Source organism: Theileria parva, chromosome 1 (assembly GCF_000165365.1).
Source record: "Theileria parva strain Muguga chromosome 1, complete sequence, whole genome shotgun sequence".
Taxonomy (NCBI): domain Eukaryota; phylum Apicomplexa; class Aconoidasida; order Piroplasmida; family Theileriidae; genus Theileria; species Theileria parva.
Window position 1 is genome coordinate 1,342,140 of NC_007344.1, and position 17,527 is coordinate 1,359,666.

The following is a 17,527-nucleotide window of genomic DNA, read 5'->3' on the forward strand; positions in this document are numbered from 1 at the left end:
TATATTACAATTTTTTGTTAAAATCTTCACTTTAAGTGAATTTACTTACAAGCTACTATCTTACATATACATTTTCCTGTTATAAATCGTTTAACAACGGTTAAATTTAATAATAATTTACATATAATTTGAAAATTTTAATTTGGACTAATTACAAAGTTTAAATTTAGAAAAACCGAGTTTCCTTAATGGAAGGTGAAGGTGTTTGAGGGATGGGGATTCGGAGAGGAATAAATCATTTTATTTTTATTATTTTTAATTTTTGGGGACAAATTTATAAAAAATGTCTTATATGCTACAGCACTTACGCTCTGGATGGGCAGTGGTATTTTTAAATAATCGATTTATTCTTTTTAGGACCAAGCCATCGTGACCGAGGAGGAAAGAGTAGTCGTAAGTCTTATTTAAATTTACTTACACATTTTATTTATTTTATGTATGTAGTCACTAAGTTTTATCACTTGTTTATCTTGTTTAGTGTATTCGATTTGGCCACGACCATGATCCTGAATGCATAAAAATGGACGAAATACTGTTTAAAATCGCTGAAGATGTTAAAAATTTTTGTGTAATTTACCTTGTAAGTGAATAATATAAACTAATTTAAGTAAAGATTAGTATATAATCTTTATTATTTATTTATTCAGGTGGATATTACTGAAGTTCCAGATTTCAATGGAATGTACGAGTTGTATGACCCTATATCAGTGATGTTTTTCTACAGGTTTGTTTTAAATCTTATTAACATAATTTATTTTTCTAAGATTTAACTATTTTCACTTCAGAAACAAACACATGATGGTTGATCTGGGCACTGGCAACAATAATAAGATAAATTGGGCCATGAATAACAAACAGGAGCTAATAGATATCATCGAGACCATCTATCGAGGTGCAAGGAGAGGTAAATCCTTTAATTATCTTTTATTTTTCATATTTTTTTTACTTTTATTCCATACACAATATAGGGCGCGGTTTGGTAATTTCTCCCAAAGATTATTCCACCAAATATCGTTATTAGTTTATTTTCGTCATTTTTAATCGCATTTTTAATTCTGTTTCCTATTAATCATAATTATTACACTCTGTATCCATATTTTCAATTATTTTTCCCACTCTGTACATTTTACCTATTATTTTTGTAATTTTCCTTCAACTATTGATATTTTCCTCTTTCTCTTCACCGCTGTTTTAATAAAACAAATGTTATTACTATAAAAATTTCATTATGATTACTGATTCTGATCTTTTGGTTGGTGTTAAATTGGCAAAACCAACTAATAAAACATTTTTTAGGGGCTTGAACAATACCTCTAATGGCAACGACACTAACAACACTTCCAATGACTCACCTAAATTCATAGATCACAGCCAGGATACCGATTTATCCCTTACAAAAGAAGACGGTGACGGCAAAGTGAATATCTGGGATCATATAAGCTCATTGGAGAAGAAGAACCTGTGTTTGAACTGTGAGAAACACCATTTTAAAAACAAGGATATAAAAATATGCATAAAATGTTCTAGAATTTGTAAGCGCCTAAAGTGTATTCACTGCAAAGAGGAGTTTGCCGCTCACAAATTTTGTAAGAAAGCTGAAAAGATCTATAAAAGAACTCTATGTCTAAATTGTGCCAAGAACATTGCCACTTACAATAGTGACCCTAAACTCTGCCGATACTGCAACTGCTGGGCCTCTTGGCGTGAAACATCTGAATGTGACCGCTGCTTTAAATTCCTGGAGAAGTTTGGAAACCCAACAAACTGTGAAATGTGTAACAAAAACTCCTCCTTCAACACTGAAAACAACTTGAACAAGATTTACAACAACCTTAAACTTTGCTATCTTTGCATTTACGAGTTTAAAAAGAACGACTACTACATAAAAAAGAAGTTTAAAAAGGAAAAGAAGTCCCAAGACGACCCTTCAGAAAGTAATTCAACCCATTAAACACGGGTTTTAAATACTTATATTCTCTATTAGACTTGGTAAATTATGGAATTGATAGATTTCAATGAAGTCGCTGTTATAGAGCAATAGATTATTGCGATAAAAAATTAATATTTTACACTTAAAATTTATGTATACCCTAGTTATTCATTCTTCCAAGTCCTCCTGTAGACTCTCAAGCTCCTGACTTATCTCGTCTTCCTGGTTATATTTGATCTGCTGGATAATCTTAAAATTCTCGATGATTATCTTCCTGATGTACTCAATATCTCCCAATTTGGTTGAAAGGAGGTTCGGGTTGAAATAATCCTGCACGAAGGACTGGTTCTGGTGCGACAGCGACTTGAACACCATGGGCCAGAGGTTGTTGTTTAAATCATGGTTATATCCAAAAACCAGCAATGAATCGTCTAAATCGCTGTTTTTGTTCCTTCTGTACTCTCCTGAGGCGTTAACATTGTTCTTGTTGTTCATCTTGGGTATATTTTTATTGTTTATGAACAGTAGTAACAAATTATTCTCCGATTTCTCCTTGTTTTTATTGTATATCGATATGATCAAATATGATATGAAATTCAAATGATAAGATTGGCTAATAAAGGGTTAGCTTAAATTGGGATAATATCTACTATAAAGTTACAATATCTACTATAAAGTTACAATATCTACTATAAAGTTACAATATCTACTATAGTAGTGAGAGAAATTACTTTAATATAATGTTTGGGTATATGGTGGTGGTAAGAATTGTGTTATAACTTGTGTTTACAGATTTTATTTTACAGTTGATGATCTGAAACAGTTTTAAGAATATTCAACATACCAGTTGATAAATGCTCCTGATGTACTCATAGGTCTTATTTTTCAGTTTGTACAAGATATTCTTGTCGTAGTGGCTGTCTTCATTTATTCTTTCTATCAATATACTAAACACACACCAATAATTACGGTACACACTTACTTATACAAGAAGTCCTTAATTATTATCTTATTTTCTTTATTTAGTATAAATAGCAATATATACAAAATGTCTATCGACGTTATATTCAGTATTCTTCTTTTCCAACAAAGCTGGCCTGTATTCCTCTTTACATTCAGCTTATTCTTCAGCAGTGACAAAACATTCTTCTGCTTCAACTATACACATTAATATCAGAGTACTAGACGTATAGTAGACGTAATTCTAAAATTAAGAGTAATGTAGTGTAAAAATATGTCATGATTATATACTGGAGATAGGTTGGTAAAGTTGGAGTTGTATTCGTTCAATTTTAGGTTGCAAAAGATCCTGATATCGGACAAAGTATCGTTTGTGATATGGGGGTCGTATATTAACACGTAAGGGCTTATTTTCAATGATTCTTCGAAAGTACTACGCAAATCTCGGGTATATTACTGATTACTTACGTTAAAGTTATTAGTGGCGTCAGCAGTTTGTCGTTGTCGTAAATAACGTACGGCCCACCTAGATAATTGTCAATATATATGTATAGTAATTACCCTGCAATGATAATATTTTGAAGTAATTACTCCTTATTTGCTGCGATAAACTAGAGTTCTCGATGTTGGTAAACTCATAGCAGCTTAGTATTCCTATACAGGTTGCGAATAACACGATGGCCTTATCACACTCATTTATACATTCTACAACCTACGATATTTAGTTATTATTTATCGATAATAATTGCATATCTATTTATTTCTGTATAAAAGGGTTTATTACGGATTCTATCAACGATGACGTCGAATTAATTTTATAGAAGTTGTTGATAACGACGTTGTCGTCCTGAAAATTAGTGATTTAAAACGAGTTAAAAAACTTTGTAATTTTCTTCCTGTTGTATTTCATTCAATTTATCGTTGTTATCTTGGAGAAAGAAGTACCATTCATCGGTCTGAAAGTGATAATACATGTGTGTTCGTACGTGTTTTGTGTTGTAAAAAGAGAGGGGTCTTATTGTTGTTATTATTACTATCTTTAAAAATTTTCTCAGGTTTTCTGGCAAGAAACGTTCGAAGTATAGCTTTATCGAGTATAAAATCTGCTCATTCCAACCGTTTATTGCCAGCAATATAACTCTCAAATATTTATCAAACTGAAAATACTTTCCAAACTAATTAAAAAAATTATTTCACCTTCAATGACGGGTATGCGGTTTTTATTGCCAATGTCTTCTTTATGTATGTGTATATATCCGATTCATTTAAAATAGGGTATGCTGTTAATTTTAAGCCATTTCTAAATTTGGTATGGTGCTGAAAAAATGAAATTTATACATCATGTGCGTTAGATACTTACCTCTAGTATAAACATTGAGCATATTCCGTCAACATCATGATTGTAGAATACAAAAACTCCGTATTCCTCGGGGTTTATATCCTTTTTATTCAGATTGTTTTCGTTTATAAATTCATTCAGTTCATTTGTAATATTTAACACCTGTTCATCGAATTCCTCGACTGTGAAATACGGCATAATAAAATTAAATTAAAGGGAATTGAAAAAAGATGCTTAACGGAAGTAGAGTTGTTATTTGGAGTTTTTTAAAACAGCGAAAAGTACATACACATTGTCATAAAAACTGAACAGAGAACATTTTTTAAGGGGAAAAATCGTTGATATATTTTTTAAATTGACTAATCTAGTATTACAAAGATTCACAACAATTTATTATGTTATGGTAAGTTTGATTCCACCACACCAACAGTGCCTTAGTTATAACCGCATTATTTATAAATATACATACATATTTAATTGTTTTGTTTTAAGTATAACTAATGTATAATAATATGAACCACTTAAGTTGGTCTAATGCTAATATAGCTGTTTTAATGACTGTCTCAACTAAATCAACCAACATATAGTCATATTTTGAATATACAAATATGAAAACTTTTTTAAAAGTAGCCTTCTGGAAGTAAAATAACAATTTATCCTTAAAAAACACTTCTTGGGGTTCATATTGTGTACTTATTTGAATGTCACAATATGTCAGTGCCTATTTTAGATCACGTTCCCTGGAAACTTCTTCAAGTGGCCGACAATCAAAACATCATCACTGATGAATAAAGAAGGTCTGATCCTTAACAACATTAACGCAACACCTGGTAGGTCTGACATCATTGGTATCATTGGTAGGACTGGTGCTGGTAAGACAACTCTATTATCTGTGCTACAAAACACTGTCAGAAATAGAACAGGTCAAGTCCTGCTTGATGGCAGAGATTTACAAGACATTCCCAAGAGTGTCCTGAGACATATTGTTGGCGTTCTTCCCCAGTTACCTTTTGTTTTCAAGGGTTGGACCATTAGAAGGTTCTTGGATCCAAGGAGACTATTCACTGATGAACAAATTAATGAAGCATTGAATAACTGTGGGCTCCTGGATTTTGTAAATAACCTTCATGGTGGAAGAAAACTAGATACAATAATTACACCCAAACCCCTAAGTTTAAAAACCAGGTCTGGCGATCAGTCTAATATGGAATCAGCCGATGTAGACAAGCCACTAACTGAAGATTCTCTTAAATCAGATGATATTATGTTATCTATAAGCCAGCTTAGAACATTATGGTTCGCCAAGCTGATGCTATACAGGCATATCTACAGAATGTTAATCATTGATGAGCCGCCATCTGATAACATTTCTGAGGATGGTTCTGAAGTTCAAGATATGGGCGTACCAATTTACGAACTACTGGACAAATACTTCAAACACTGTACATGTTTTGTGACAGCGCACTATTCAACAGTTCTCAAATCTTGCACATCAGTTTGGGTAATGCATCACGGCAGACTCATCAAGACTTTCCGTGCATCTGAAGTATTCAAAAACGAATCAATTTCAAATGTAATCGAAGAGATTGTTACCAAATACTCAAACTAATTTTAATGCAGTAATATTTAAAATTGCCTAATGGCATGTGTAATATAAATTTTCAGTCTATAAATAACATATATACGTTGTTTAATTTTTACAATATTATTAGAATTCAAGACACATTTTACAAGTATTTTACAATTTTAAATTTTATATTTTTTTTTTGATTTTAGGTTAAATCTTCACCTTAAAAATTTACGAAATGATTTGTTGAATTATAACTGATAAACTGATCAGATCGTTATTGTGATACATTAGTGTGTTCTATGCATCGTTTGTTCTCAGGGGCTGCTTCCCATGCCTCATTCTTATCTGATCTAGTAAACACTTGTTTGAAACCATCACACATGATAATTGTCAAGGTCTGTTCATCTTCTTCAGAGCAATCTATTATGACTTTAGTTGCGTACTCAAGAGGTTCTTTTGTTTCCCAAATAACTTGATCAACCGAACGACGACATCCAAAGCTGAAACATCCTGAGGCGCAACAAGCTGAACCACAACAATCAAAATCACAACAAGTACAATAACAGCATTTGTAGCCACATAATCCTGATTCGAAACAATCACATTCGCAACCGCAACAACCAGAGCCACAGCAACCGGGTTCACAGCAATCGCAATCGCAGCAATCCGAGTCACAGCAATCACCCTCGCAACAATCAAACTTACAACAATCTGTATAAAAATAACCAGTCCTATGTTCTGTCAGAGAATTGAACATATAACCCACTTTTGGTATATATCTTTCAATTTCTTCTGTCTGAACATAATCAAACTGATCGGTACTATCCTTTACATTAATACTTAAACTTATCGCGTTTATTTCTTCACCTAAATAAAGTCTATGGCACATATCACCAGAGTAAAATGCGTAAAAACTATTTCTATAAATGTCGAAATGAATTTTTGAGGGGTATCCAAGATCAGGATTAAACTTATAAAGAGTTTTATCCTTATATTGAATTAGATCACACTCAACATTACATTTGAATGAATAAACGTATGATGTATTTTTGTTCGTTATCTTATATAGACTAGAACCAATTTCAGAATATTCAGAACGATTGACGTGTTTATAGAATTTGAGATCTGAAAGCCTACATCTTGTATCTGTGATGTCAGTCCAGTCTTTGTGGTCACCGCCCTTGTGAAATAGAACGAATTTCGATTCATAAACAAAAATCAGCACATATTCAGATGACTCAAAGGGTATTATTCTAACTTCAGTTGCATACTCATCAGATTTGGCTTCCCAAAAAACAATGTCTGGTTTTTTACCTTTGACAACTCGAATAAATTTATAACCAGCTTTAGGAGTATAAATTTTGAAAAATCCATCAACATAATCAACCTCAATACTTCCCCTCTTTTTCTCAATGTCAAGAGCTATTTTGCCACATGCTTTCGACCATGGTTTATCTCCATCCTTATAAAAGTGTTTTATCTCACCATTAGACATGTGAATCGTTACTCTATTTTTACTTGATCTACCAGTACCATCAGTTAAGACTTTAATGGCATACTCTTCAGGATTTTCTGTTTCCCAAATAATTTCATTATATTTCACTACTTTAATGAATACCCTTTTTTCCTTAGGATGATAAAACTCAACTTTAGATTCGTAATCCTCGCCATAATAAAACGAACTCTCGTCTCTGCTTATGCTAATATCCAATACCACACCAATTCTTGAATACCACTTATCCTTCTTATATAAATGTGTAAGAGTATTATCTTCATGAAATAATAAGAAAAAAATTTTATTTGAATCAGTCTCATATAAAACAACCTTGTTTGCAAAATCAAAATGACTTCTAGAATTCCAAAAGGTGATTTTTGAATCTATTATTTTATAAAACACAAAACCCGGTTTTGCACTAAATATTCTTTTATTTCCATCCACACTATAATCGAATTCAGTTTTACCTGAAGTTTCATCGACATTTAGTACAAAGGTTTTATATTTTTCCAGCCACTTATCTGTTTTGTTCGAATCTTTTGAATAATAAAAATACTTAACATGACCGCTAACCAAATGTACCGTTATATTTTTACAATTAGAGGATCCAGAGGTATTATCCAAAACGACTTTGTAGGAATAATCGTTATCACCACCAGATTCCCAAACAGGGGTTTTGTCATGAACAATTTTATTAAACAAATAACTATCCCTGTAAACGAAGGTTGGAAAATTTGTTTTCTCCAAAAACACATATTCAACTGTGCTTTGTCTTTTCTTGACATCTAACGTTATTAAATCACTCTCTTTATCTAGCAATTTACTTTCATTTTCCATATTTAGAACATAGAACCTATTTGAAGATAGATAAAGATATATTCCTTTTAAAAATTCAAATTCTCTATCACCATCGTACTTATAAACTACCTCGTCTTTATATAGGATTTTATGGCATTTCATTATATAATTAAATTTAAATCCGTATGAAAACTTATTTAATTCTATCTTATATTGACTGGAATCTAGTTTTGTACCATCATCCTTGAAAGCCTTAATATATGATAGACTATTCCTGGTATTGGTTATGTTTTCCCACGGTTTATTCTTACCGCTCTTGTGAAGTAGTACAATGTTGCTATTAGTAAGAATTATAGCCAGGTATTTCTCTTTATTGACTGATTGGACAAATACTACTTTATTTGTACCACAACCACTTTGGTCTTCCCAAACAACTTTGTTGCCTTTAACTAACTTGTTTAATGAATAACTATGTTTTGTAAAGATTGTGGTATAGATATCTTCGGTGGAAAATCCATACTCGGTGGTATTTTCTATCTTTTTAAGGTCAACAGATATTATCTTAGATTTCTCTTCCCATGGTTTATTTTTACTAGGTCTATTAAACTGTTTCATCTCTCCATTGAGCAAGAAAATATCAATATTCTTTGTAGTTCCACATGTGCCTAGACCATCAATTACTATTTTGGTGGAATAGTTTTTCGTATCATCTGTTTTCCAAATTTCAGTTTTGTTATGCATAACAACATTAAAACCGTAACCAAATTTAGAAACGAAAGTTCCATTTTTATCTTTCCTAGAAAAATAAAACCCTTTACCATCTTCTCTTTGGCCAATATCTAAACTAAGTAGAGTGAATGATGGTTGTTCATCTACTTCTTTTGATGCACCAGGTGCAGGTCTAGTCTCAGGTTCAGAAACTGCAAATGTTACAGGTGTTGGCTTAACTAAGGTTGCCGTGGATGGAGATGATGGTTTGAACTCTAGTTTCTTAAATTGATACTCACTCTTGAGGATGAAGAATTCGTTTGAAATAAGACAGAGATCGAACATCTTGAATGACTCAAACTCACTATCATCGGAATGTTTCCATAAATAATCTTCTCCATACTTGATCTTGCGGCAGTTTGCTTCATCACTGAATTTGATTCTGTATGAGTAGTCAACGATGGTAACATTGTAATTGGTTGACTTGAGATCGACGTCACCATGGCCAAGGAATTTGAGTTTCGTAACATCATGCCTCTTATTGGTGATATCAGTCCACTTGCCCGATAAATGTTGGAACAGTTTGAATGTATTGTTATCAAGTAAAATTGACAAGTATTTCTCGTTACCCTCAGTCTTAGTTCTGACAAACGTACAATACACGTTATCTTTGGCCTCCCAAATTCCAGTTTTACCCTGAATAACCTTACAAAATAAGCGCCCAGTCTTCGGAACGTATATACAACACATATCAATTTCAGAGTAATTGAAATGATGTGTACTGTCAAGAACATCAATATCAACTATTACTGGCTTGATAGAGGGAGCCGATACAGGAGCTTTAACTGGACGTGTTCTAGAAGGCTCGGTCTCTGGTTTAGAAACCTCTTTACCAATAATCGGTTCGGACGATTCTTTTACTGGTTCGCTCGCCTCTTTAATTAATGGAGATTCAGGTTCTGCCTTAACTGGAGTTGTTACCTCAGTCACGCGAGGGGTGATTGGCCCTCCATAATCTAGTTTCTTGAAATCATTTTCATTCTTATAGACGAAAAAATTATTGGAAATAAGGCCGATATCGAGCATAATAGCGTCCGAATATTCGGTATCATCCGTACTCTTCCATACGTCATCATCACCGTATTTTATTTTCTTACATTTAACTCCACTGTTAAACTTAAATCTGTAAGAGTATTCACTTACAATAGATACCTTGTAATCAGCAGAAGTGAGTTCAGTGTCAGCGTCACGATAAAACTTCAGTGCAGTAACGTCATACCTATCCTTGGTTATATCGGTCCATGGTTGTTTATTAGTCTTGTGGAATAGTACTAAGTTACGGTTCTGAAGTAGTATGGCAAGATGTTTCTCCTTACCCTCAACCTTAATTCTGACCAAACTACCATACACCTCATCTTTTGGCTCCCATATAACAGTGTTTTTCTCGGTAATTTTGTTGAAAGAGTTTCCATCCTTAGGAGCGTATATATGAAACTTCTTATCGGAACTCTTTGAGTATTCAATCTGTTCTGTGCTCTTAGTCTTATTAATGTCAAGGGTAACAGGTTTCGTCTCGCGAGCTGTTGTAGGTTTAGCCTCAACTGTGATAGCAGGTGTAGGCTTGGCAGGTTCAGGAGGTTTGGCAGGTTCCTTAGCTGTAATGTGGACAATTTCAGAAGGTTTTATAACCTGATCACTGGATGGGATTGGAACTTCTTTGGATACAGCAGGTTTCTCGGGAGGTTTCGTTTGTTCCTTAACTCTAGGTGATTCAGAAGTTACAACTGATTTATCAACGGGTTTTGACACACTTTCGGTAACTACAATATCAGGTTTTATCTCTGGTTTTGATACCTCTATTGGGACTGGTTTGGGTTCTGGTTTAGTCTCTGGAGGTCTATCAACTTTAGTATCTGTCTTAGCTGGTTTTGGTAATGGTTTGGCAACAGTCTTATCACTGACTTCCTTAGTAACTACAGATTCAGTTTTAGGTTCACTAACGGGTTCAGATACAGTCTTAAGAATTTGAGAAGTCTCAGGAATCTCAGGTTTACGTTCAGTTTCAACAACTGTTTTCTTATCAGACACATCTATATAATTGAACGATAGTTTGAATTTGGAATCAAAGAAAACACATATTTTATTATCATCAATGTTGAATAGTACTATCCTCGGGTTTCCTCTGTAGGGATACTCAGTGGACTTAAAAACGATGTGACCCTTATAAGTGAGTTCGAGATACGGTATATTAATTGGCACGGGATAGAAGTATCCAAAAACCCATTTGTTACAACTTAATATAAAGTTGTGAACACTTACGGGTTTGGCATCTGAACCATACTTATTGTCAGAGGTCAACATTCTGAAGTTGGATAAGTACAATTTAGATCCAAATTTATAGTATGAATGTTGCAAAATCCAGTTAGGGATTTCATATTCAATATGTTCTAATTTATCAGAAACATCAGATATATACCAGCCCGAATCATATACTCTATAAATGGTTGATTTATTCTGGAACTCAAATTCAAATGTTAATGTTCGTGAATCAAAAACAATTCTTCTTGGATATGGACCACGGGACTGTCTCTTTGTAACAGTATGACCACGATACTTCACTTCGACACATCTAGCATCTAAATCGAAGACGTATAAGAATATTCCATTACCATGATCATAGACTCTATAAAGACACGTATCATTCTCAACAACCTTCACGGACTCACCTTCTATTTTTTCAGTAAAAATGGTGATATTTTCTGGATACAGAGATGGTTCTAGTTTGACGGAGGAACGATGCGAGAGTTCCTCTCTTAGAACCCACTTAGTACCATCATACACATATAAATAGTAATATGGATCAAAGTTCAGATATAGAAGAGGACCAGGACCAGAAGACTTAAAATATAGAGATGTAGGATATGGGCCACATGTATACTTCCAAAAACTTTTACCACCAAACATTAACTCAGTACACTCACCACCCAACAGATACAGTAATGCATCACTATTTGGATACTCAAGAACCTCAAACTCAAGGGGAACGGTCTTACTCCTATCAACAGAATCACAGGTACACAATTTAAGATTAGAACAAAATTCATCTGTAGGAATTGGAATTGTAACTAGATCAGAGGTAGGTTTCCAGTTGTTGTCTTTAAAAATGTATGTAACGGAGCCTCTATCGAACTCAATATTGAATATATTTTGATGCTTTTTATAAGTGAATGATTTTGGGTATTTATTCCCCTGGACTTTCCAAACAGTAACGTTTTTATACTTTATTCCTACGCACTTTACTCCTGGATTAAATTTATACTTCTCACAATCATTTTCTTCTATTTTATATTTAGTTAAATCATTTTCTGTGAATTTATTGCGATGTTGTTCATCTACAGTTAATATTACAATAGCGGATCCGGAGGCTTTTCCCTCTGAATGATTACCCTTTGCATTGGCCAGTTTTCGGCCATAGCAGAGTAACAAATACAAAAACAAAGTTCTTAAAATTTTAAATCTAGAATTATATATCCCATTCTTGGTAAATTCAGTACCCATCCTTTTGATCTTTTCAGGATGGGGGCGTACGAAATCAATTACTTGCTAATTTATCCTATACACATATAAATTTATTAAAATTAATTGTTGTAATTGTCTGGCAGCCTCATATAAACTTCAGTATCGCTTGTTACGTCGATTAAATCCTCTCTTTTAAGTTGGCACCACTCTTCGGTGTTGTTGTTGTAATTTATGTTAGTGTTCAAGTTGTACTCGGTTTGCAAATAATCCGGTAATAATTTATTAAGCTACAATATTATGAAGGATGAAAATGGTTGTACAAATAATCTAGGTAATTTTATACTGTGTATCTATGGAGGTAAAAAAATAATATAACTAGTTTTAATTTTTATTGATAAATGGCTTACATCATGTAGTAATACATTGTCAACATATGTTATTAGTAAATCTCTCCAACCGTCACGGTTTAACAACCCCAATCTTGGTCTCTCGACCCTTTTGGGCAACATCAGGTACATATAATTTTCAGAGCATCCTACTAGACGGTCTAACCAGGCCTGATCATCTACGTTTTTCTTAAGTTTTTCACGTCTACATGTGCAGGACACGTTACGTGTGCTGTTAACGCTACCAACGCTGATAAAAACTTTGTAGAGACTATTGATCCTGGGATCGCTGTTCAAAAGCTTTATCAGCCTACTTTTAGTGTTATCCGGAACCTCATAACTCATGCCCGAAAGACTCCGTTCATTCCTTTTATTTTTATTATCAGCTGTTGCTGAGCAATTAACATACCTTCTATCCTTAAGTTCGTCAACATTTGAAACCCCGTTAATATTTCCATCAATATCATTAGCGTTTCCAACACCGTTAATCAAGGCTCCGTTGGTTTCGTGAGCACCATTATTAATACCATTTGAAACAATGGTTTCATCGGTCATATCTTTATCACTGTTATTTACGCTAGAAACCGAACCATTTACCAACTCCTTGGAATTAGACGTCTCATCCATTGAACTAGAACGGCTCATTGAGGAATGGTTCAGTTGTACGTTAAGTAGATCAATGTTATAATCATCTAAATGAATCAGTTTACTCTTGTTGAAGGTCATATCGTCGTCTTCCGAAAGTGGAGTGTTTGCATCAGTAACGTTTTCGTTTGCATTCCCATTCTCTTCCCTTAATTTTAAATAACCCACTTCGTCGGTGTGGCATTCTCCATAAACCAGGGAGACTGGGTGATCTTCGAATGTGCTTGGTTCGTAATGTCTCGGGAGTGACATCTTTTTGATGCTTGCGAACAGCAGCCAGCACTGCCTCGGGAAGAGGTCCAAATCGTTGTGCATGATGTATGTAAACTTGTTAAACTTACTAACCTTGCCACTTTCGTCGATCACTGATGGAAGTTGGAATATTTCATACATTAATCTGGGCAGGAAATTTTGTAGAACCAACCTTGACGAGTGCTTACTTAGGTTTGGGTGAAACCAGATCGACTTGATGCATCTTTCGTTTGTTATCAAGCATTCTATCAGTGCTCCGCATATTATCTTGCTATACTTTGGCTTCTTTTCACATACTGTTCCATTTTCTTTCACCCCATTTACCTTTTCAACACCGTTGACATTATTATTTAGATGGTTTTCATTTCCCTGTACTTCCCCAGATGACGGTTTATCTTCGTTGTGGTATGGGTGCGTATTTAACGTTATCAGAAGGCCTGAAAATTCGGGATCTAAGATATCCTCATCAATAATATCGAGTTGATTCAATATTTCAGTTGTCAATGGCCTTAGATCAAATGGTATGTTCTTGTTTCTTGGATCATTGCTTCTATTCCATCTAGTCTCTACAAAAATTTTATTGTGGATAGACAATTTATATACGGATTTCATCATAAAAATTTGATGTTGAATTGTATAAACTAATAAAAATTACCTATATATGAGTAATTGTGGAGAACTCGACACTTAAGGAAGTGTTTATGCCTATAAATGGTTGTTAGTGGTTCGTATTCTTCGCCTGTATCCAAAACATCCGAGAATGATTTAGCCCAGTCTGGCAGTTTAACGGGGAGAAAATACTTCTTCAAACGCAGGTTGTGGTTGTTAAAAAACATGTCAGTTTCCTTCAGAAGCATATCAGACTGGTATTCACAAAATTTGTTGAAATCAATATATGGGAGTGGACAATCTTCATCTCTTATCATTTTGTTATCCATTTTTCTGAAATTTCTTGTTCCAAACTGCTAACGCTTTATTATATTACTTATTCAATTATAATTATTGGCTTATCTGGTAGATATAACTAGGGACATGGAAGGTCCTGGCGCCCTAGCTAATTATTATTTTGCTGAAAATATCGTACAGTTATCACCGATTTCAGAATTCTTAGTCGTTAAAAATTCCTTATAATTACATTAACTATGTCATATATGGATATTTACCCATTTACCTCTTTTTTCCTTTTATAAATTGGAAATTAAAATACCTTTAATCTTTATTGACTTTCAAAATTTAAAATTTTGTAATTTTATAAAAATTATGATACATTTTGTGAAATTTTCAAAGAATCTTAAAACACTATTATTAAAATATCGTCTAAAATACAAAGGGCTGTTCTTCGTTTTGAATCAAAAATATTTCATTAAAAATGAATCTCAATAATGACAATGAGGTTTTGGATGCATATGACTATAAGCTGAAAACATATTTGATGACGAATAATGAACTTGCATCAATTCGGCTGAAAATTGTAACATTGAGAAGAGTGTTACGTGAATATACTAATGGCAAAAACTAATAATTGTATTGAGAAAAAGTTGCTTTATATCTCAAGTAAAAAAGTTCAAAAGTTTGTAATTGATTAATTATATATGTGTAGATCTAGAGTGACACCACATGAGTTAACCCAAACTTTTAAATCCTCCTGGGTTACCATTTATCATTTTCTCATTTTGTCTGTTATATTTTAAATTAATTTCAATAATTATTTTAGTTTAAATGTGTACTATATCTAAAAATTTAAGTATTTGAACTTATATCGAAAATTTATCAATGTAGTTTCTAATAATAAGTTTTTATCTTTAATTTTCACTTTTACACCTTTAATATTACTATTTTAATTTTGTTCTTATGAAATTTCTCTTTAATTTTTTGTTTTTGCTTGAATTAAACATCGTAAAATATATCCAATTCAATAATTTGTATTAATAATGTATTTTTATGACAATATTATTATGGATTTTACAAATGCCATTCCAGTCATTTAACAGATTCCTTACACATTATAAAATAATATCACCCGCTACTATGTAATTCTAGAGTAACATACAAATTGACACATTGGCATGTAATTTTTAGCTTTTAAATTTTTTAAATGTCGGAAACATCGAATAAGTATTCACGCAGCGATCGGTCCCGATTTTATGACGGGTCAGAAAGAACAAGTTACTTTACCCTGGGATCTAGAAGAAATTTGATGAGGGGCTTATCGCGCTTGAGTACAAATAGAACTTCTTTAAGTTCTCCAGTTAGTATTGAAAATGAGCAGCAATGCCAAGATATCCTTTGCAAACGAGGCTTCTTTAAAAGAATTTTCTACAATAATTTTAACAATTTATTCAATAAAAGTTTGTTTCTTACTCATTTAACTTTTCCAATCAGCTACTTTATCACCTCTTTATCACGAATTTTAATTAAACAACATTTTTTAGATTTAATGTATTGCAACAATAACTGCAAGAAGTATGGGACAATATTGTTGATTCTATTTTCAGTAAATTTGCTCATACTAATTAGTGTTTTCTTAATAAATGATCCTGTAACTTGTAAAAAGGAGCTAACTAGTTACCGAGTTGGTATAGAGCATTCAATAATGATCGATTCCGAAGACTGTAACTTAAATAGGAACGAAAAACTAATCAACTTTGATGAAATTTACGTTTACTACAAACTGTTTAACTACCCTTTCCACTTTTCAAGCGTTTATAAACTGTTCAGTAAGGTTCAAGTCTCCGGTAAAATCTCACGTAATCACAGTGATTTACAATACTGTAATACATACACCAAGGTTTTGATAAATGGTATTCTTTACACTATTCACTTACCCAGTTATTCCACGTTATTAATATATTGCATCTACTATTATATTATAGGGGTTAATAGAATACTAAATCCATGCGGTTCACACTTGGTTAATGTGTATAATGACCAGTTCAAGTTCTTTTCAGTAAACGATAAGGAACCTAACAAAGCTGTCAAAGAAAACGAAATTGAAATGGATGAATCAAGTCAAGCACTAACAAATAATCAAGAGTACCAGTTCATCAAAAACATCTCAAAGGAAGATAAATTAAATTTCAAGTATTCATTTCATATCATTTTACAGATTTCTACTGATCTGTTTAGTTAGTATAATCCCTATGCTTGTTAGATAATAAAAATCTTTAGTGATTATTATTGGCTGGATGACACACTGGAGTATTCAAATGACTATAAAGTTGGACTAAATAAAAATCATGATTTGATAAATGGATGGAACAAGGGAAATAAGATATCTGAACAGCTTAATACAGAAAAATCAGGTTCAGGTGTGAGAAACGGTCATTTTATACAATGGCTTACCCCTCCCCCCTTCCCAACCTTTACAAAATTGTACGGAATTTTAAAAGGACCTCTGGAACTACCCCTTAAGCTACAGTTTGACAACAACTATGATGTTACGCTATATGGTGGGAAGAAGTTTATTATTTTAAAGGCTTCAAGATTTAACATGGGACACCTCATGACATTTAGGATCATGTTCTCCATATTCACAGTTCTATCCCTCATTTTTGCACTCACGCTGTTGCTATATAAACCCAAAAACATGTACAATATATTTAATCTTTTATAATTTCATTATTTGCTATAAATTACGACGGTCCACTACACACCGTACCGTATTAAAATGTATAACTGATACACATGGCACGTCAACTAAGGGAAATAAATTAGAGTAATTTATGGGTAAAATTAGGAATAAATAAAAATTAAAAAATAACGGAAAAAACGGAAGACTAGAAGAGTAGGATGTCTATGGAGTTAAGAGTTAGGAATCACGAAATCTTCCATTTATAGGCTCAATCAAAGTTTTTTAAAATGTGAAAAAATATTTGGAATCTAACATTAGAGGAAGATACAAACACATTTGAGAAAATTGGACTTC

The 17,527-nt window shown here is 33.0% G+C and overlaps 7 protein-coding genes across 7 annotated transcripts; 4 read left to right on the forward strand and 3 right to left on the reverse strand.

Annotated features, from left to right (window-relative positions):
• Positions 1–283: 283 nt before the first annotated feature.
• Positions 284–1,021, forward strand: Txnl4a (mitosis protein Dim1; the record flags this gene model as incomplete). The annotated part of the gene is made up of 6 exons (XM_761070.1): positions 284–325; positions 358–393; positions 479–580; positions 648–724; positions 786–904; positions 969–1,021. 6 exons carry the CDS (start codon positions 284–286, stop codon positions 1,019–1,021), a joined length of 429 nt encoding a protein of 142 aa, XP_766163.1.
• Positions 1,003–2,049, forward strand: TpMuguga_01g00643 (uncharacterized protein; the record flags this gene model as incomplete). The annotated part of the gene is made up of 1 exon (XM_761071.2): positions 1,229–1,951. The coding sequence occupies one exon, from the start codon at positions 1,229–1,231 to the stop codon at positions 1,949–1,951; it is 723 nt and encodes a 240-aa protein (XP_766164.1).
• Positions 2,041–4,619, reverse strand: TpMuguga_01g02450 (uncharacterized protein). Its single transcript, XM_061305227.1, has 12 exons — positions 4,251–4,619; positions 4,088–4,207; positions 3,877–4,047; positions 3,772–3,846; positions 3,675–3,737; positions 3,452–3,602; positions 3,359–3,416; positions 3,182–3,323; positions 2,913–3,088; positions 2,775–2,877; positions 2,662–2,744; positions 2,041–2,543 (listed from the first exon to the last, which is right to left on the reverse strand). The coding sequence occupies exons 1-12, from the start codon at positions 4,425–4,427 to the stop codon at positions 2,099–2,101; spliced, it is 1,764 nt and encodes a 587-aa protein (XP_061161983.1). The 5' UTR covers positions 4,428–4,619; the 3' UTR covers positions 2,041–2,098.
• A 70-nt stretch (positions 4,620–4,689) lies between these two features.
• On the forward strand, positions 4,690–5,838 carry abcC6 (ABC transporter family protein; the record flags this gene model as incomplete). The annotated part of the gene is made up of 1 exon (XM_761074.2): positions 4,690–5,838. The coding sequence occupies exon 1, from the start codon at positions 5,014–5,016 to the stop codon at positions 5,836–5,838; it is 825 nt and encodes a 274-aa protein (XP_766167.1). The 5' UTR covers positions 4,690–5,013.
• A 235-nt stretch (positions 5,839–6,073) lies between these two features.
• TpMuguga_01g00647 (uncharacterized protein) lies at positions 6,074–11,764 on the reverse strand (the record flags this gene model as incomplete). Its single annotated transcript, XM_761075.1, has 1 exon — positions 6,074–11,764. One exon carries the CDS (start codon positions 11,762–11,764, stop codon positions 6,074–6,076), a length of 5,691 nt encoding a protein of 1,896 aa, XP_766168.1.
• Positions 11,765–12,424: 660 nt separating this feature from the next.
• On the reverse strand, positions 12,425–15,162 carry TpMuguga_01g00648 (uncharacterized protein). Its single transcript, XM_761076.2, has 3 exons — positions 14,258–15,162; positions 12,727–14,168; positions 12,425–12,606 (listed from the first exon to the last, which is right to left on the reverse strand). Exons 1-3 carry the CDS (start codon positions 14,538–14,540, stop codon positions 12,439–12,441), a joined length of 1,893 nt encoding a protein of 630 aa, XP_766169.1. The 5' UTR covers positions 14,541–15,162; the 3' UTR covers positions 12,425–12,438.
• A 102-nt stretch (positions 15,163–15,264) lies between these two features.
• Positions 15,265–17,215, forward strand: TpMuguga_01g00649 (LEM3 (ligand-effect modulator 3) family / CDC50 family protein; the record flags this gene model as incomplete). The annotated part of the gene is made up of 4 exons (XM_061305036.1): positions 15,265–15,950; positions 16,035–16,403; positions 16,476–16,683; positions 16,771–17,215. Exons 1-4 carry the CDS (start codon positions 15,698–15,700, stop codon positions 17,213–17,215), a joined length of 1,275 nt encoding a protein of 424 aa, XP_061161610.1. The 5' UTR covers positions 15,265–15,697.
• Positions 17,216–17,527: the final 312 nt, after the last annotated feature.